Consider the following 21,376-nt stretch of genomic DNA (forward strand, 5'->3'; position numbering starts at 1 on the left):
GAACCATTTATTCCTCCAATGGAAAAGGTCAAACACCCAAAATACATACATAGACCAAACCAAAAAGGAAGAAAGGACCAAATACATACATAAGAGAGAGAAACACAGAGAGACAGAGAGAGAGAGCGTTGAACAATCAGAAACAGGGGAGGCAAGAGTAGTAGAAAACAGAAGGAGAAACAGAGCAGAGAGAAAAGCACAACAAAACGCGCTTCTTCCTTAAATCATCTCTCTCTCTCTCTCTCTCTCTCTGTGTAAGTAACCCATTATGTACTTCTGTTGATCTGAAAAAGAGAAAACACAGGCAAAAAAACACCATAAACCCTAAAAACAGACAAAACAAAACAGACAGAGAAATAGATAGATAGTTAGATAGAGAGAGATAGAGAGAGAAAGCCATTAGAAGGAAGAAGAAGAAAAAGTCCCCATACATACCCTTTCTTCCTTCCCCTGTATTCTTGCTTCTCTCAGGCTATACTACTACTAGTATATTACCACGTCCTCTCCACTTCTAAAATTGTCTCATCTCTCTGTGTCTCTCTGTCTCTTCCATAACTTCTTTCCTTTTCCCCTTCACTCCCCTGTTTCTCCTAGTCTGCTACCTTACTCTGTTTCCTTCCTCCCCTGTTTCTCCTCCTTGTTGATTATTCCCTTCCCCCCCTCACCTTCATTTTTGGGTTGATTCCTCCCTAATTGTGGTCCATTTCTGTGCCCCCCCCCCCCCCCCTCCCCTGTCCAAAGATTTGTGTCTCCTTTTTGGGCCCCCGCCTCTTCCAATTTCCCACCTATGGCTTCTTCGATTCCTCCTCCCCGAGGAGGGGGAGGGGGAGGGGGAGCCGGGAGCCGATCGTTTCGAAGCCAATCCTCGGACAACAGCCCCATCCCCGAGGGCAGTTCCGCGAACGCGTTCTACCGCCGGATGGCTCGGGCCGATTCCTCCGACATGGACGCCAGCAGTGAGATCGGATCTGTCAACGGAGGCTACACTGTCGTCATCCCTCCCACCCCCGACAACAACCCCACCACCACCACCACCACCACCACCACCGAAAACCATGAGCCCGACCAGAAATTGGTGTCCAATAGCATCTTCACCGGTGGTTATAACAGCGTAATTCGAAGCCATCAGCTCGACAAAATGACCGATGGGGTAGCCCTGGACGACAATTCACACTTGGGCTTGGGCGGTGGCATCGGCCACACTTGTATGATGGATGGTTGCGACGCCCGAGCCATGCGGAATGAGCGAGGCGAAGAAATAAACCCATGCCAATGTAACTTCAAGATATGCAGAGATTGCTATATCGATGCAGTCAAGGCAGGAGGGAAATGCCCCGGTTGTAAAGAGCTTTATAAGGACGATGATCAAGACCCGTATTCGCCTACTCCTCTCTCATTGCCAGCGCCACCGCCTATTCAGCCTTATCTTGACCGACGGCTCTCAGTGGTCAAGTCAAAGAAGCAAACACATCAGCTATCTACGACAACAATGAATAAGAGGTCGAATCAAGGTTATGATTTCGACCACACGAATTGGCTCTACGAGACCAAAGGTACCTATGGATTTGGAAATGCAGTGTGGCCCAAGGAAACCGACCCTTACACGGGTATCATGGCCGGAGGGCCTATCCCTGACTTCAAAGATCGAGCCCGCCGCCCACTCTCTCGGAAAATCAAGGTCCCAGGCGGCATCCTCAGCCCTTACAGGTATGCGTGCTTGTTATATATACACTTTGTCTTATTCTTGATCCATAGGCTATTGAATCTCAAATGGAGTTGAGCCTTTTGTTTATCTAATGATTGTGAATCACTACTCTAGACACACTTGATTTTGTTGTTGTCAGTGCTTAGGTTGTAGATCATCATCTATAGGCTTGACCTTTATTCCTACACTTGATCATAGTGCCAATACACATAATCTTTGTTTCACTACCCATTGATCTTGTAGTACTTCATTTGTGTTCCCATTGATTTTTTTTATCATGGAAGATTCATTTGTGTTTCTTGTTACCACCCCTTTTGCAGGCTTCTTGTGGTGGTTAGATTTGTTGTTTTGATCCTCTTTTTGATATGGAGAGTGTCACATCCAAACACGGGTGCTATGTGGCTATGGGGAATGTCGATTGTTTGTGAGATTTGGTTTGCATTCTCATGGATATTAGATCAGTTGCCAAAGCTTTGCCCCGTGAACAGAGCGACAGACTTAGCTGTGCTCAAGGATAAATTCGAGCAACCTAGTCCAGGGAATACAAACGGAAGATCAGATCTTCCAGGGCTCGATATCTTTGTATCAACAGCAGATCCTGAGAAAGAGCCCCCGCTGGTGACGGCCAATACTATCCTCTCGATTCTGGCCGCCGATTACCCCGTGGAAAAGCTGTCATGTTACCTTTCTGATGATGGTGGTGCATTGCTAACTTTCGAGGCTATGGCTGAAGCAGCAAGCTTTTCTAGGGTTTGGATACCTTTTTGTCGAAAACATAACATTGAGCCACGTAACCCCGAGTCTTACTTCAATCTCAAAGGTGATCCTACCAAGAATAAGGTGCGACCGGATTTTGTTAAGGATCGCAGGAGGGTAAAGAGAGAATATGATGAATTCAAGGTGAGGATTAATGGGCTTCCGGAATCAATCCGAAGGAGGTCTGATGCTTATAATGTTCACGAGGAAGTGAAAGCGAAGAGAAATCAACATGAGAACGGGCTTGACTTAACCGAGCCTCTTAATGTCACCAAAGCTACATGGATGGCAGATGGTACTCATTGGCCAGGGTCATGGACAACACAAAGCACCGAGCACAAGAAGGGAGACCATGCCGGCATCATCCAGGTAAAAAGATTGGATTGGGCTCTTATGTTATAATAATAAAAGGCACTTATGTATTTTGGAACATTAATCAGTGAAAAATGAGGGGTAAATATTCCATTGAAAAACTAAACATGGCCAATAACATGTGCTTACTTTACTCTTCTATGAGTAAAAGAGCCATTCAGTTATATCCGTGCTTCTAATTTTGTCGGCATTTGCTGGTGTGTCAGGTCATGTTGTCTCCACCGAGGCCCGACCCTGTGTATGGTAATACGAATGAGGAGAATCTTATCGACACGACCGACGTTGATGTCCGCCTTCCGATGCTCGTCTATGTCTCCCGCGAGAAACGTCCGGGTTACGACCACAACAAGAAGGCAGGAGCCATGAACTCGTTAGTGCGTAGCTCGGCCATAATGTCGAACGGACCGTTCATCCTTAACCTCGATTGTGACCATTATGTGTATAACTCTCAGGCGTTCCGCGAGGGCATATGTTTCATGATGGACCGCGGAGGCGAGAACATTTGTTATGTGCAATTCCCTCAGAGATTCGAAGGTATAGACCCAAGTGATCGCTACGCGAATCACAACACCGTTTTCTTCGATGGAAACATGAGAGCGTTGGATGGTTTGCAAGGTCCGATGTATGTTGGGACTGGATGTATGTTTAGGAGAATTTCCCTTTATGCGGTCGACCCACCTAGATACAAGGATCGGGGTAGCTTTTGCTCTCGCGTTTTCTGTTGTGGAGGGAGCAAGCGGAAGAAGCAAAGGCAAGTGCATTCGAACATGCAGCAGAAGAAGAAGCTCGATATCGACTCGGTGTCTGTGATGGAGGACGACGATGAGGATCAAGAGATGCAGCTCGTGCCGAAGAAGTTTGGGGCATCGGGCACCTTCCTGATGTCGATACCGAAGGCCGAGTTTCAAGGCCGCCCGTTGGCGGACCACCCGGGCATCAAATTTGGCAGGCCACCAGGTGCTCTTACCGAGCCTCGTGAGCCGTTGGACCCCGCCACCGTGGCTGAGGCCATAAGTGTAATCTCATGCTGGTATGAGGATAAGACGGAGTGGGGCCGTAGTGTCGGGTGGATCTACGGTTCCGTGACTGAGGATGTCGTGACTGGGTACCGCATGCATAACCGCGGTTGGCGCTCGGTGTATTGTGTGACCAAAAGGGATGCCTTCCGAGGCACGGCACCAATCAACTTGACGGACCGGCTCCAACAGGTGCTGCGATGGGCGACCGGATCGGTCGAAATCTTCTTCTCTCGCAACAATGGCCTCCTTGCCGGGACCCGCATGAAGCTGTTGCAACGTATCGCATACCTCAACGTAGGTATTTATCCCTTCACCTCCATTTTCCTCATGGTCTATTGCTTCTTGCCCGCGCTCTCCCTCTTTACCGACCAATTCATCGTCGCCACGCTCGACGTGTTCTTCCTCATCTATCTCCTCGTCATCACGCTCACCCTATGCATGCTTGCGCTCCTGGAGGTGAAATGGGCGGGCATCACGCTCGAAGAATGGTGGCGGAATGAGCAGTTTTGGGTTATCGGGGGCACGAGTGCTCATATTGTGGCCGTGCTTCAAGGCTTGCTCAAAGTCATAGCGGGGGTGGACATTTCCTTCACGTTGACCTCGAAATCGTCTGGCGAAGATGAGAACGATGAGTTTGCGGAGCTTTATGAGGTCAGGTGGACATTTCTTATGATACCCCCACTCACCATCATGATGGTTAACATGATTGCGATTGCCGTAGCTGTGGCGAGGACCATATATAGTAGTGATCCATCGTGGAGCAAGTTGCTAGGGGGTGTCTTCTTCAGTCTCTGGGTGCTAGCACATCTGTACCCCTTTGCAAAGGGTCTTATGGGACGAAGAGGAAGAGTGCCGACCATTATCTGGGTCTGGTCAGGCCTTATTTCCATCACCATCTCTCTCCTATGGGTTGCCATTAGCAATCCGCAAAGTCAATTCTCGTCAAGCTTCTCGCTATGAGGAGTGGGGGGGAAGAACACGAACTAAAGACCTTTTTTCAACAAAATTGTGGTCACAGAAGTTTTGAAAAATGAGGTGGAAGGTATAGGGAACAACGGTCACGACAGAAAAGAGAGAAGACTCAAAAAAAAGGGGTGGGGTGAGGGGTGGGCAAGAAATAAAACAAAATGAGGATTTTCATTAACAGGAGATCCTCATTTGTGGAATGTATATAAAACTTGCAATAAATTCTTTGATTTTTTTTGTGTATTTTTTTTTTCGGGTTTTTCTTTCTTTTCGTTGAAGGTTTTGCCAAGCCAAAAGAAAAAACTAGTAAGGCTTTAAACCCTTTTATCATGATCCTTCTGTTCGAGCAATGGGCTGAGTAAACAAGAAGTTGGACCGGAAGAGACAAACAAGTTAACAAACATTGGCACGAGGAAGCCAGCCCTCTGTAAATAAATATATATGTATACTCTCTTTCTCTCTTCGGAATGGGCCTACATTTAGAATCTTCTTGTATCAATGTAGGGACAATATATGCCCCTTGATGTTTTATGACATGTTAATCAACAGTTCTTAAACATAAATTCTTTCATCTCTGGGTTTATGTTTATGCTTGGTACTCAATTTATTTAATTTACAAAAGATGCATTCTTTTTTTTCTTAACTTAAAAGTGGCACGTTAATATTAGCTGACAAGTGACAAGAATAACACGCTTTCTTTTCTTGTTCCAACATAAAGTTGTGCATGATTTTGTTGATTTGTAGATGTCATTGTCTTTTGTATTGGCATAGTTGTCGATCGAGAATCCTCATTGAATGGGTCGAACAAAATAATGAAGGATGCTTTTGCAAGGTCTTGGAGCAATCTTTTTCTACATAACTTGATACTTCTCACCAATTTATTAAATAATTCAGATTGTGTAGCTCAAGTTGAAGTTTTCAAAGCCATTGATCATGAATAAAAGATTACTTGGATCTTCCAAAATACATGAATGGTTTCTTGCCTAGCAAGTGTTGTTATGTTACTTTTTGTAGCTTTTGTTTGAGGCAGGAGGGGAGGTGTGCGACAATAAACAAATGCCTATAGTGCAACAGTTGCGCCACAATTGTCTCGTCTACACAACATTCAAAGTGTCGTTAAATTCTATAGAAGTCTTGAAAGGAGAAAATTAAAATTCACACAATGGCTTGAGCTTGAAGTCTCATAGTTTTCGTGTGCACAACATTCAAACTGTTGTAAGATTGCATGAGATCATTCAAAAGGAAAAATTACAAAATAAACACGATCTATGTGCGCCAATCCGAATCGCCAATGGATTGTTTAATAGTTTATGTATTGTGTTTTCCTAGAGGCCCTACATAAGGTTTTGTGCATAAAAGGCGAGGAAAAATAGGACATGTAAAAGCCCCCAAAAGCTCTTTTATGCTCTTCAATCTCTTTCTCTCTCTCTTTAATAAAACATTATAATATAAAAAGTGTAGACATAATAATAATATTATATAAAAAAAGAAGACTTTTTAACTGAATGGACAAATGTGGCTGCTGGGATTCGAGCCCAGGTCTCCACGGCCACAACGTGGAATTCTAACCACTAAACTACAGCCACTTTGATGACATGCAATTTAAATTTTAACATCTAACACGGTTTGATCCCATGTTTCTTTCTTACTCTATGCCTGCAATGTATATCCCTTCCACCTGAATTGTTCTCAATTTCCACATCATACTACCTGTTCTTGCCTCGGACACATGCCCACTGTCAATAATCTACAATAACAGAAATTCCTTCTGTTAATGGGTGCTCCCCATTGCTATTTTCAGATCATCACCGTGGATGAAATTGTCATAGAAAAGTTTCTTTACCCTTAATGTGGGGTACAGAAGTCATCATGGCTCACATTGTTTTGCGGCATCAATACCATGGCTCCATTGCCATTTTTCCGAGACCACAAATAATGCCAAGCTTTGATATCTTAACAAGCGATTTGCACATCCCCAATAGTCATATTTGCACACAGAAAATGAAGTAATGACTCCATTCATTCAAAATTGGGCTCACAAGTCATAACCTTAATCCATTCGACTCTATCATTGGCATGACATGTTTGTTTTCTTTGGCACCCATTTTCTTCCTCAACATATCCATCTCACTCACTGCCTCAAGCATGCCCACATTTACATAAATATTGTCCAATGTCACATATGGGGGTTAGCCTCTGAATTCATGTGAATAAATTGATCAAAGCATCTATATCCTACTTCAACTTCCCCATACATCTTACAAGCAGTAAGCATAGATGCCCACATTCCTTCGTCATATAATGGTCTTGGCACATTTTGTAATAAAAGCTTCTCGGCCTCTTTCACACCTCCAGACCGTGCCATGAGATCAATAATAGATGTGTAATGTCCAATGTTCGGCCTAATGTTGTACTTTTCTCTCATTGTTTCGAAATACTCCCAAGACTCAGTGACCATCCGAGCATGGCTGCATGCGGCAAGAAGACATGTAAAGGTTACTTTATCAGGCTTAACCTCTTGTTTTTGCATTTCATTGAAGCATTGTATCGCTAGTTTACCCTCATGGTTCATGGCATATGCATTTATGATCGAGTTCCATGCATATATATCTCGAATAGACAACATCCTGAACACTTCATGTGCCTCTAAAAGTAAGCCACTTTTTGCATACATCTTTATCAAAGAATTTACTATGAAGAGATCAGTATCATATCCCTTACATATGATCTCAACATATAATTCTTGCCCCTTTTCAATGGCCCCAACCTCACTACATGCCTTTAAAACACTTGCAAAAGTGACAACATCAGGGAAGAGTCTGTGCAATAGCATATCTTCAAATAATTTAAGTGCTTCATGATAAGGTCCATGTTCAGCAAAGCCGGCAATCAAAGAAGTCCATGATGTGGCATCCGCACAGATACCCTCCAGATGCATTTGTCCAAAACACTTAAATGCTGCCCAAACAAAACCATGCTCTGCATACCCTTGAATCAACACATTCCAAGACACAACATTTCGAACGATGAGATTATCAAAAACTTCTTGTGCCTCTAGAAGCGCACCACATTTAGCATACATGTCAACCAATGTGTTTCCAAGCACTATATTTCCCCTCAATTTCTCTACGGGAATCTCCTTGCTTATTTCTCGGCCTTTGTCAATGGCTCTTATACTACCACATGCTTTCAGCACACAAACTAGTGTGAGATCATTCGGAGACACTCCCTCTTCTTGCATTTGTTTGAAGCATCGCAGTGCCTCTTCACCGGGCCCATATTCGGCATATCCCGAAATTAATGCCGTCCATGAAACCACATCCCGAACCACAAGATGCTCAAAAACCTCTCTTGCCTTCAAAACTGAACCACACTTCACATACATATCGATTAAGGTATTGTCCATGTAAAGATCTCTTATTTTAAACTTCATTATCTCAGCGTGCAACTTTCCCCCTAATTCGACACTTCTGGACCTTGAACAACCGCGCAAAAGTGCCATAAAAGTGTACATACTGGGATCGACTCCGTGCAATTTCATAGTTCTGTAGAGATCGAATGCCAGCATTACCTGTCCAGTATCGACATATGCACATATGAGTGCTGTCCATGAGTGCTCGTTTCGGTACGAAAGTTTCATCATAGCTTGCTCAGCCGAATGCATACATTCACATTCCACAAACATTTGCACTACATGGTTCCCTACTGATGAATGTGAATCCATTCCATAGCTACAAGCCATGACATATATGGCCTTAGAGGAACTGACATTCTTCAACTTCTTACATTTTTGTAAGTTAAGGATCAAAGTTTCAACAGAAGGCACATCGTTTCCTTGTTTGAGAGTCTTGTACCCAAGAAAACCCATGTCCGAGGAGAAATATCTTCTAGGATTACAACTTCTTATGCATACCTTTCATCAGATTTCCTCAACTTTTAGAGCAAAAGGAGCAATGGTGTGATCATTGATCTATCTCTCCAGGGTTGTTTTATAAAGAAACCAGACGATCATCCATCCATACCTGCGTTGAAGAAAGAGATCAAGTGATAGGGCTTGCCCATGAGTTGGATGTGATTCGGGGGAGCATCAGATTACGGTGCATATCTTGCATATTCCTGAGATCATCATCCATGGCCAGAGCTTAGCGAAAAGAGCAGAGTGGCAAAGGTCTGGGGAAATTACAAAAATAGCCCCCTACTAATTTTTGGTATATTTGCAAGGATGACCCTCTAGTTCCTCAAAACTACAAATGAAGAACACATTTTCACACTTAAAAAAAAAGAGTCCTTCAAATAAAGTTCTTCACATTCGGAAAAGGTCGGGGGGTCAATGCGGGTCTCTAAACTAAGAGTCACGCTTGTATTATTGACCTCGTCAAAAAAACTAATGCACCAAAGCCATGGAATCTCAAAGAATATGGAATCTCGAAGAATATTAACATGCTTGCTTGTTAGCCACAACTCAATGAATGAATGGTGCAGAGTTCGAGTCCCCAACCATGAGAATCGCCCCCCAATGTTGATTGGGCTGGGGTCCATTAGATCACAAGATAAAGTAGATAAGGTCCACTTGCCAGCAACCATGACCTTATACAACATACCAAGCTTGTAGTACCTCCACTTGTTTCACACCTCGATCCATAGACACGCACAAATGGCATTCTTTGTTGCAACTTGGGCAGCAAATGGTCCCGCTCCTACTTTGTTGTGTCTTGATGTGTTTATCCTATTGTGTGTTCACATTTTAAATCCCCCAAACCCTAGGCTTGATAAACCTTCACGACCGGTATCTTTCCAACATTTTAAGGGTTTGAAACTCATATCACTTTGGTGAAGCTCCATTGAAAGCAAATTGTATTGTAATGTTCCAGCTATGACCTTACACAACATACCGTGCACATAGTCTTGCCCCTACTTTTGTCTATGTCGTGACGTGTTTATCCTATTGTGTGTACACATCTAAAGTTCCCTGAACCCTAGGGTTGATGGAATTTCACAACATGTATCGCTCCAACCATGTCACTTTGGGGTAAAGTTCCATTGAAAGCAAATGATTTGTAACGTTCCTCGTTTTTCATATAACTCACAACGTTTCATACTTGGCATTAAGTTGCTACATGGAAATGAAATAAATGATCCTCAATATAAAAGGAGTGTTAAAGTGTCATAATTCTTCCATCAAGTTTGTATGCTTGTTTGAAATATATAATAATACCTGAAAATTCAATATAAATATTCTAATAGTACACCTAAGTGAAGTATATATATGTCTCTCACTTATGTGTGCAAGGCATGGGAGATATTCGCATGGGAGATATTCTTTGTGACACGCACCATACATAGTCAATTTAGTGATTGAAAGACATGATAAAAGAATTCATGGGAAGTAACATTTAGGGTATGATGATCGCTTACCAACATTACAAACTTTCATGATGCTTGTTAACCATGTTGAGGTATATAATAGTTGAAAAGGTAATTTACATAGTCTACTCTACTTACTACACTTGGTCAAAGAGCCAATTGGGAAGTAATATGTCACATGTGTGTCCAACAATGGATATGGTATCTTACTCAAAGCCTTGTGTACAATATGCTGAACTAATTGGTGATTTACAGAAGAAAATTTGCCATGTTACATATAAATGAAGTTGATGTAAGAGGTTTGAAATATGAGTGCTAAGACTACAAAGAATGTGTTGGACTTGTTTGAAAAGTTCTTGTGATGCCTATATTTTAGGATGAAAAAAATAGCTGTCCCAATCATTCTTTTGTCTAAATAATTGTGCGTGTTTTGTAAGAGTGGTTGAGCTTTTTCAAGAACAGACCACTAGGCCATAGGGCCACAAGTATATCACTTTGAGCCATTCAAGCGATTCATGCACCAGCGAGAACATTGTGATTGCAATGTGAAAGTGACCAGACTTTGATGGTTTCATCAATGCTCCTAGTGTAGATGATACAACTTGAGTCCATGTCTAAGATTTGAGGGTGAGTATGTTGGTTGGAAGAGACAAAGATGGACTTCACGGGACCATCATGTCCCTCAAGCATGCCAATGCGGCGTAAATGCGCCCGGGTGTGAACAAACAATCCTCTCTTGCCGTTGTGATGGAAATCCAAACTCGAAACTCCATTTCCACAACTTGAGCTTCTTTCTTGCAACTTTCTTTGTAGATACAGGGTGCGAGGAGGTGTGGCATTAACACAACTTTTCATCATGCAAGCATCATGAGAATAGCCAAGACAATGACTTTTTGGCATGGAATCAAGAGGAGTGGCATCATCATTACTCTTTGATGTGGTATCGAGATTGGTAACAAGTGCATCGTTGTCATGATAGTGACATGTGGAAGCATCGTCATTATTGGCACCAAGGATATTGAGCTTCCATATGCTACTCTTTGACACTTTAGTGACATCTCCATCAATACCATCAACATGGGTATCGACTTTCCATACGCGCACCGTCTTGTCTGCGGAGCCGCTTAAGAGGACTTCTCCGTAGATCGTAGAGGCAACAATGCACAAGCACAGGATGGGCAACCGATGTGCACGTCGGGACTCACGAAGCTCTCCGATGTAATCCCGGCCCTCGCCTTTCCCCCATATGCATATAACTCCATCGGAGCCCCCGGAGAAGAGAAGCTCACCATCGTTACTAAGGGCTAGGGAATTCACCGATGTCGACGTGGCATGGCCCCGGCCCCCGCAAAGTGTGGTGATACAAACATGTTTCTTCTTCTTCTCCTTCTTCTTTGACAACCACACGGACAAGTGGCTACTGTCCGATTCATCGTCTCCTTCTCTTCTCCACACTTTGATGGTCCCATCCGAGGAGCTCGTGTATAGAAACCCATCGGGACTCGCGACCATGGCTTGTACCGCATCGTGATGGGCTGGGAAACCTTCTAGACACTTGAGGTCCTTGAGTCTCCAAACTTTGATGGTTTTGTCCCAAGACCCAGAGTAAAGGACTGGTGATGAATCAAGAGAGCCTAGGGCAAGGCATGAGATGGTATCAGAATGCTCAATCCATAGCCTCTTCTCATGTCTCCTAACTTGCACATAATTCCTTTGTGAGAGGCCCTTTATGAAGCAATCCTTTCTCCTAGGCATTGAACCAATTTGCTTGTGCTTTGGAATGAATGGCTCTGAGCCCTTCCTCCTCCTTCCTTCATCTTCTCTACTCCTCTTGTTGGTCTTCATCCAAACCCTAATTCTGGGCTCTCCGCCGTGTGCCGAGAAGATGCGGCCGCCCGCCGACACCATAGCTTTGATGCTTGGGCCTCCTAGCATAATCCCCTCATGTTGTTGTTGTTGTTGTGAGAGAGCAGAGATGCTTGTGGGAGCAGCAGTGGATATGGTCTCTAACAAGCAATGAGAAAGCTGTGGCTCATCTGTCTTGGTGAGTGAGGAGGATCCATGGAAGCTTCCATGATGAGTAGGGGAGGAAGTAAGAGAGGAAAACAAAGAAGAATCGGATTGATCACAAGAAGAAGAGGATTGATCAGAAGAAGAAAGGAGGAGGTGTAGGCAAGGGTCAGACTTGGATTGATCGATGGAGATCTTCATCTCCATAGCTTCTTCTTCTTCTTTGTGGATTGGGTCAAATTCCATGGATTATACTCTGTTTTTTTTCCTTTTGGGCAAAATGCTCTGTTTCTATGGTGAGTGAGAGGAACAGAGTCACTTCCTGTTTTTATATAACACACATCACACCTAAAAGTTTATTCTTTTCTTTCCCTTCAATTCCAACGTTTCTTCTTACTTTCTTTGGTTGTCTATCCCTTTTGATTCTTCACCAAACGGTCATATACATAGTATACATACATACATACATACATACATACATACATACATACATACATACATACATACATACATACCATACATACTATACATACTATACATACATACATACATACATACATACATACATACATGCATGCATACTATACATACATACATACATGTGTGTGTTTGTATGGGCTTTGCTTGAATGTTGACATTGTCTGGACCTAGAGCCTCGACCAACCACAATGTTCGTCGATCATTGCTAGTCTTTTTCCATGTTGAGTTTCACAATGCTCCATCGCAAAACAAATGTTACCAAACCTTAGTAGAAATCTGATGGTTGTATGTGGTATCGGCTTCTCCGACCAAAACCCTCCCATTTACGAGCATGTCATGCATTTATGGAGTCCATATGCTCATAGATCAAACCATTACCTCGAATTTTCTGAACTTCTTTGAACGTATTGAGGCCTCTGGTTTTGCGATAGTACGAAGGTTCTAATTTGGATATGGATGCAAAGGATTAAATGGCATAAAATAGTCATACAACACATTATGTACCTCTTCCTTCATGTTTCATATGAAGAGCTCCTTATAGCAATAATAGTGACCTTTTACAATTGCAATACCGCTTTTCCAAGGTATCAATACCTCTTCCTTCATGTTTTGTATGAAGAGCTCTTTATAGCAATAATAGTGACCTTTTACAATGTGCAACACCGCTTTTCCAAGGTATCAGTGTGTTGCTTCTCTCTTTCTTGACATGGATCATGTAGCATAAAGATCAAGGACATTCCACAACATTTGATTGTGTAGATCCGTAGAATACTAATAAAGTGATTTGTAGTTGAATTATGGATACATTGAGTTAATTTGTGGATTGAGTTCTAGAGGTTAATCCCCACACGTTATGTCCGGGTTTCCAGTAACTTGCATGTGCTCAATTAAGTTCATGGATTTTATTGCCCATGTGCACTTGTGCACCACAGAGTTGTTATGGTGTTCTCCATTTCATGAAGGTAGTAAATCATTTAACTTTATGGAAAAATGATTTGCTTGGACCATGGTGGATGTAGAAAATATTCTCAAAGATAACATCTAGACTTGCATACCACGCAATTTGGGTGGGTCTTGAGAGACCCATATGGTTGTTTTTGCTTGATGTTTTGCCCCTTTACCAACTCCTTCGGATGATGTTTCGTTGAAGCAACTTGCTCAATACATATTAGGTTGCACTCGAATGTCTCTAGATGTTGATGATTGAACCACTTATAATAATGAAGCTTTTGTAGCTGGGTTTTTCAATGTCTCTTCAAATGTGGTCAAATTTATGTCAAACTAAAAAGTCTATCTTGAAGACTATTTGTACATATACAACTAGCACTTTTTGAAAACTATATCCTATTGTGTTAATGTGCAAAAGACCTTCACTTCCCAAACATGGTTCACACGAATCTTGAATACCACGAATAGAGTTGTATTGTTGCCTTATAAGCTACAATGCATCGCACAACCCAAATAATAAAAGAACATCTATGCACAATAAAATACAAATGGTGAAACACCAATATATGTACATCAACTCATTGTTAAGCACTCAACACCATATATTGTAGATCATGAGAAAGTTTCCATGGTTCCATAGTAGTAGATTGAACTTGTGGATGAGATGTATGGTTTATATGAGCGTCTAACACGTATATGGGAGTTCTAACTTTCATTTGTGTTGCGTATACACATTCCTTCTCTTGTTATGCATTAGGTTGCTAAATTAAGAACTTAAGTATGAAGTAAAGCCTCTGTCCACAGTGTAAAAATGTCCATAAATGCATAAAAGACAACTCAATGGTCATGAGGAAGTCCTTGTATTCTAGGATCCGTTCTTGGAAGGTAACCAAAAGTTGTAAAGAGGAAAAGGCACACCAACTTTCCAAAAGTTCCAACGTTTTAAAATTGAAAGGTAATATTCACTCAATCTTAATGTTTACTTTCTCTTCTTCCTTCATGGCGGAGTGGAATGTTGGATTTTCATCATTATTGAGTCGCTTATGAGTTGTCCTAATATCCGTGTGATTTGTGACACCCATTATCTTATCCTTTCAAATTATTTTGTAAATGTTTGGAGCAGTAGCATTCAGATGGGCCATTGCACTTTACTATGTTGTAGATCTAATCACAAAGGCCGCCCTTAACCATGGAATGGGTATTTGAATCTTGTAAACAACTCAAACAAATACTTAAAAAAGTTTATCTCAAAGACAACATCTAGATTGCAAACCTTGCTTCATGATGCACTTGTCACTTCGAGTTAGGTGTTATCTGATATCGTTATCGCCTCCTTACGAATCCACGACTTGATCTTGTATTCAATAAAGAAACAACAGTAATAAAATCATTGCATGCCCACTTGTAAAACCTATTTGCAACACATTAACAGTTAGTGAAGCGTCGTGACATAATAATGATGGTTGTTAAAACTCCATATTGTTTCCTTCTTCTGGAATACAATATAATAACTTATTAGAGTTTCTTTTTTGTTGTTAGGGAATCCATTTTCTCTAGAAGGTTGTATTCACCAAATAGTGTCTTCATAAATAAACTAAAATTTGCCGGAGCACATAGTTGCATTGGCTTTTACAAGACCATCTTATTGTTTTTAACCCTTCTGTATCTATAAGGCCATTCTTTTTAAGGGCTAACTATTAGGAATTTGTAAAGTCATTCTTTTTGGTTCATAAAAAGGAACTCATTGTTGTGGAAAGGCAAATTGTAAGGCCATTTTTATAAGAGTAGACTATCAAGAATCCATAAAGCCATTCTTTGGCTACGAGAAAAGAAAATAGCGAAGGCCATTTCTTTATACCTTCGTAAAGTTGTTTTTTGGATCAACAAAAGATATATTCGTTTGGACGGATATGTGTTTCCATTAGGATATGTCTTCTAAAGGCAAATTTCAAGAGCAATGTCCTAAACACCTTATCTCAATCTAGAAACAAGGAAATATGTGTATAATAAAAGCTTGGCATTAAGGTGCCCATTCATCAAGAAAGGTGGCAAATCATAACCTTTACTAGCCAATATGTCATCAGAGCATGGTAGTGATTGATAAAGAGACACTCGACCAAGTAAAATTAGGAAATCAAGTCCAACAAACACCAACACCACCACTATTTCTCCATATCCCTTGATGCTTTCGCTCACGAGCAAAAACAAACCAGAAATTTGATAGAAGAATTACAACTTTTGTCGCGTGTTAGCTCTCCTACATGGCACCCTAGCAAACATATATGGTAAAAGTACGTCTGTATGAGAGACCAAAAAACTCCCCCTTGTTGCTAACAACGTTAATGTGCAGAACTGTGAGATCGAAAGGTGCGAATCGACCAAAACTACTCCTATATAACATTGGCCAGGAAAAACGTTGGGAAAAATGATCGAATTACCCTTCATCACCCACTAGCAGGAACCTCAGAACCCCGAAGCAAACCGATGTTTTAGTGATCGAGTGCAACCACTTGTTTTCTTCCGCAAAACATCGACCAGTTTAGCCGGAGAAAGAAAGAAAGACAAATTAACGTCTTCTAAGACCAAAATTGGTCCATGAGACAATTGGTTTACAACAAATAGAGAGAGAGAGAGAGAGAGAGAGAGAGAGAGAGAGAGAGAGAGAGAGAGAGAGAGAGAGAGAGAATGGGGTCTTGTGTGGAAAGGTAGATAAAGACATGGTGTGAAAGCAGTTGTTTTTTTTTCAGTTTCTTTGATTGTTTTGGGTATGATTTTGCTTTCTTATTTGCATTTTTGTGGAACAGGGGATCTGTGATCCGACTCGCCATATCCAACCTTTTGTTTCTTTGCTTCCTTCTTCCTTGTCAGAGAGACAGAGACAGAGACAGAGATAGACAGAAGGACATATAGATATACATACATACATACATACATATATAGAGAGAGATAAGTTTGGAGAGAGTGTGCTCTGTTTCTTGTCATCAAGGGACATGGTTTCTTCTAAAGGAGGAGGAGGAGGTGAAATCCATACCAGCCATCCTCCACACATTCCTCCTCCTCATATTCCTGCTCCTCCTCATGAACATGGTGATCACATTGCAAGAAATAGCAAGAAGTATCGGGGCCGCATGCTCAACCTCATGTTCGACCCCCGCGTTGTCCGAGGCTCCACTCAATCGGCCCACCATCGAAGCCTTACGGTTAGTCCCTTCTGACTTTTCTCTGTTGTTTTCGGCTACATTTGTCTCTAATTTTTTTCGCTATGTGTTTTCCTATTTATTGTAGAGATGGGTAGATAGATACATATCATTCATGTCCACAGGAGATTACTTTATGACCAATGAGATGGGGTCCGAATCCATCGCAAGGGTTGAACCCTAAAGGATTGCACCAGAAATGATTGAACCCCACCCTAAAAGATTGAACCCAAAAGGATTGAACCCTAAAGGATTGTATCCTAAAGAATTGAACCCTAAATGATTGAACTCTAAATGATTGTACCCTAAAGGATTGAACTTGGGTTCGCTCAAATTTATGGCTTTGATGTTACGGTATAAACCAGCAAACCAGCACCCACAGATAGAGAGAGAGGGAGACCGAACAAGGGATTTTACATCGGCAATCGCTTTCTCATCATAGAATGTCTTTATGTTATTGTCCTCGGAGGTCAAATATATGATGTATGGAACCAATTCATATAACGTGGGCAGCGAGCATTCTGCATTGTGCAGTTGACACTGTACATTGGCGTTTTAAGGATACATCAGGGTTGACAATGTGGGGGAATGTGATCAACGATGGAGCATTGCAGTAAAAGATAATTGCCTGATTGATTGATAAACCCTGTTAGTTTGGGTATTGGAGAGAAGGCATTAAATAAAAAGAGGTTTAACATCTACCAGATGAGTATGTTGGTCTATGAGACAAATCGCCAATTACAATCGCAAATGAATTGAGCATTTAATATATAGAGAGATTCTTATCTGGATTTGTGTTTTGGGTTATTGAGTAACTAAGTTTGAAATCAAGTTTCTGGCGACAGCAATCCTCTAAGTATCAACGAAAAGGATAAAAATTGTTAATGTATGTATGCATATCATTCTCTCTGTCCCATGTGACCTATGGAGAAAGGGATGTCTTCTTTTACCACCAAAGGAATCCTTGTTTTCTTTATCCATCCAAGAACCTTTCTCGGATATAATTGAGATTTAACTTTATAATTTTTTTTCCTCGTTTTAGCCGGAAAAAACGCTTAATGAAGTATCTACAGTAAAAAAGCCAAATAAATCAATCCCAAAGCCTAGAAAAAATCCACGAGTGGCGGCTAGTGAACCAACCACAACAAGAAAGCATTTGGATATACAGGTACTCTTTCTTGGTCATCTGAAAGGTTTTATTCGTATCAATCGAATGATTAGTCAAGGTTAATGAATTTTTTGAAGCAAAATTCTATTCTTAAGATTCGTTATATATACAAATATTTCAGACAGATGCATACCTAGAGGAATTTGTTGAGAAACTAGTCGAATATGAAGCAAATACGCAAACAGATGCATTTCTCGATAGGCCACCCACACCGCTTTTTATTCCTCAGAAATCTGGTCCTGATGCTGGAACTCAGGTATAATGACTAAATCAAATCTAGAATCGATACTGACAGGGAGGTTGTTCTTTTATACATATAATATACAAACACATGTTGAATGTTATAAACTCACTAATGTGACAACTATGTCATTATATCCATAACTGTTAGGTAAGGATAAATCCCCAACACTTATAAGGCATAATGTGAAAAGTTGCATTGAGGAGTCATGATTGAGGCATTTGGTCAATGTGATTATTCCTCTGCCTATTGTTCATCTTTAGATAGAAGAAGGAGATCTTTTCAATTTTGACGAGGAAGTGGAACCAGTGATAGAAGTGTTGGTAGGAAGGACATTGGAACAATCGATCATGGAAGTGATGGAGGAAAAACAAATAGCTAATCTTCACGCGTATCAGGTATTGTTCTTTTCCATTCAAATTTATGTCTTCCTCCAATTAAGAAAACCTTCTAAATCACTATGTGAAATATTGATTAGTGTATAAAGAAACATAAATGTTACTCTAGGTTAATGTGTAGACCAGATGATTGTATAACTCAAAAGATTTTCTGGTGGAGACGGGAAGATCATGTGTTCCATCCCCCCTACATTCCGCATAAATTTGCACATAGTGCACATAGTGCACATAGTGAGATTTGATCCTGGGTGCTTTTAAAAAAAACCTCTCGATTTGCCGTTATGTTACATCCCTAATGAACAGTAAAAAGGCATATGGAACAGAAGTAATGTAAAAGCATAAAACAATGTTCATGTTCTCACTTTCGAATTACGTATAAAGAAAGAACATTTGGTTTGTGTGTGTTTTAGGAACATTTTGAACAAATCAGAGCTGCAGAGCTTGTTGCTACTCAAAGAATGGAAGCCGCAGAGAGGAGGATAATCGAAGAGAAAAAGAAGCGCGTGGAAGAAGAAACGAAGAGGCTAGCAGAAGAGCAAAAAACCAAAGAAAAGGTTAATATTCATCCAAATTCTCTTACATGCATATAGTTTTTCAGTATCTTTACGTAATATCACACACAATCTTACGTAGAATGGTGTCAATCTTTGATGCCGAATTTATGATATGTCAGCTTATGCGAATTATGCTTTTTTTGGATGAATTATACATGTTTTGATGCTGAGACTGTGATTGTAGGTTGAGGTGCAAATGTATGTAAGGAGATATCTCAAAAACATGACTGATTCAATATTCCATACACTTCAAAACCTCGATTATTTCTATGATCCTGTCGAACGTGAGGTAAACAGTGCAAAAAAGCAACAAAAAAAATTGTCTATGCACAAAGTTAATTATTTCTTCTAGCAAAGTTGCAATCTATTTCAATGAGAAATTAGTTGTGCACATAATTAACTATGTGCTCATAAAAGAGAAATTCGTTGTGCACATAGTTAATTACTTTTCTTGCAAATTCATTGTCGATTTAATCAATGAGTTTCGATTTCTATTTTCAATCGAAATACCAGGTCGACGAATTATTCCTTCCGGCTTTTATGAACGATGTACATAGAGAATTGAACGCTATTGAAGTTGCACGATGCGCCTTGAAGCACATGGTATGATGTTTTTTCTTTGAAAGCATAAAATTTTGATAATCATGTAACTTCAAATATTTGTAAATATGTTTGTAAAAAAGATGTGAAAGTGTCAATTTGATGATGATTTCTTGGAAAATGCATTCGCAAAACATTCGGTTGATGAAAAGCATGTCATATCATACATGTTGATGTATGCTTTTTTAGTTAAGGAATATATGTTATATCATACGTGTCTTATTTGTCTCCTTCTCCACCCATGCAAATCCCAAAAACACTCAATTCATCTCATGTTCAGCTGTCCTATAATCATCGAAGCTCCATGACACCAAATATCAAAACAAAAAGTTACAACTTTATGAACAAATGATATATGTTTGTGAGGCACATTTTGGTTGATTCGTATGCCTTCATCTCACGTGGCAATGGATGTCTCTAAACATCAATCTCTGAATTGATTGTGCCTTTAGGATGCCGTACTTTGTTGTGCTTGAATTTGCATGTAAGAGTGGTATAAATTAATCCATAGTATGAACCATATGTACCTTACGCGCATTTGCATTCGTGCAAGAAAAACACCCTCAAAGAATGATAAATACCATACATTTGGATTAACTATTTATTATGAGGTAAATAAGTCTAAAAATGAAAAAAAAACCATTAAAAAATGGGAAAAAACAAAAAAAAACAAGAATGTTTGAATAACATTTGCATTTGTTTTCCAACGTAGGAAAACGAATGTTATATGCTAGACAAACACGAATTTTACGCACTATGAATTAATCAATCAAGCATTTGTATATAGGTTGAACAAGCAAACGTTGTCACATATATTGAGGAGTGAATACAAGTGCATCTTGTGAAGACTTGTAATTGGCGTTTGCTTGAAGTTGATGGAAGACTAAATACAGAAAGTGCGTCAAATGTTATGAGGAGTTGTTGCCAGCATGATTAGAAAACATCTCCTCTTTTTGAGTATCTTGGCAAATAAGCTTTAAAGAAAATAGAATAATATGTGGTTGATAAGAAGGTACAATAGTCTTTCAACTTCACTATGCTTCAATGAATCAATAAAACATTTTTGCTAACTAGTTTCTTTCATGTGTTATGTTACATGTGTTTCATAACAAACAAATTGCATTTCATAAAACATCCTAATCTTAAAATGTATTGGAAATTGTTCTCTCTTGCAACATGATGTATATGGAATGTTGGTATTTGTATCCATGACAAAGATTATAACCAATTATTTGGGCATTTGCATGATAGAATGAACCATTTGGACATTGTTCATACATATTCCTTGGGGCTTTGTGGGATGAATCCAATACATTTAGTATAAAGAGTCGAAATTCAATCAATATACCTACCCTTGATATTCATCATTAGTGAGTTGCTCTACAGAGGTGGATATGTCACCTACATTTGTGGTAGATTTATTAATGTGATAACTCACCATCTATCAATGATGTGAAATTGTGAAACATTTCAAAAATAAGGATTCTCGTACCTAAATACTTGTAGGTTTCTTTCAAATACTTTTGGACTTGTGAATGCAACATTCATATAGTCCATTATGATCATCAAAGTGTTGCGATCCCTCTATGTTTTGTTCG

The 21,376-nt window shown here is 40.4% G+C and overlaps 3 protein-coding genes, 1 non-coding gene and 1 pseudogene across 4 annotated transcripts; 2 read left to right on the plus strand and 3 right to left on the minus strand.

Annotated features, from left to right (window-relative positions):
* The first annotated feature begins 766 nt into the window (after window positions 1-766).
* LOC147861323 (cellulose synthase-like protein D3) lies at window positions 767-5,387 on the plus strand. The gene is made up of 3 exons (XM_087323303.1): window positions 767-1,707; window positions 2,026-2,830; window positions 3,040-5,387. Exons 1-3 carry the CDS (start codon window positions 788-790, stop codon window positions 4,810-4,812), a joined length of 3,498 nt encoding a protein of 1,165 aa, XP_087179429.1. The 5' UTR covers window positions 767-787; the 3' UTR covers window positions 4,813-5,387.
* Window positions 5,388-6,322: 935 nt separating this feature from the next.
* Window positions 6,323-8,972, minus strand: LOC147861324 (pentatricopeptide repeat-containing protein DOT4, chloroplastic-like; annotated as a pseudogene).
* TRNAH-GUG (transfer RNA histidin (anticodon GUG)) lies at window positions 6,333-6,404 on the minus strand. The gene has a single exon. It is a non-coding gene; the product is annotated as a tRNA-His (tRNA).
* Window positions 8,973-10,189: 1,217 nt separating the features above from the next.
* Window positions 10,190-12,489, minus strand: LOC147861326 (uncharacterized). Its single transcript, XM_087323304.1, has one exon. The coding sequence runs from the start codon at window positions 12,436-12,438 to the stop codon at window positions 10,696-10,698; it is 1,743 nt and encodes a 580-aa protein (XP_087179430.1). The 5' UTR covers window positions 12,439-12,489; the 3' UTR covers window positions 10,190-10,695.
* A 3,912-nt stretch (window positions 12,490-16,401) lies between these two features.
* Window positions 16,402-20,846, plus strand: LOC147861327 (flagellar radial spoke protein 3-like). The gene is made up of 8 exons (XM_087323168.1): window positions 16,402-16,820; window positions 17,860-17,985; window positions 18,107-18,241; window positions 18,490-18,624; window positions 19,035-19,178; window positions 19,363-19,467; window positions 19,692-19,781; window positions 20,566-20,846. The coding sequence occupies exons 1-8, from the start codon at window positions 16,611-16,613 to the stop codon at window positions 20,602-20,604; spliced, it is 984 nt and encodes a 327-aa protein (XP_087179294.1). The 5' UTR covers window positions 16,402-16,610; the 3' UTR covers window positions 20,605-20,846.
* The last annotated feature ends 530 nt before the right edge of the window (window positions 20,847-21,376 follow it).

The sequence above is a fragment of the Azolla caroliniana genome, unplaced genomic scaffold (genome assembly GCF_043228905.1).
Source record: "Azolla caroliniana isolate FFs.n. ecotype wild unplaced genomic scaffold, voAzoCaro1.0.p SCAF_8, whole genome shotgun sequence".
Classification (NCBI taxonomy): Eukaryota; Viridiplantae; Streptophyta; class Polypodiopsida; order Salviniales; family Salviniaceae; genus Azolla; species Azolla caroliniana.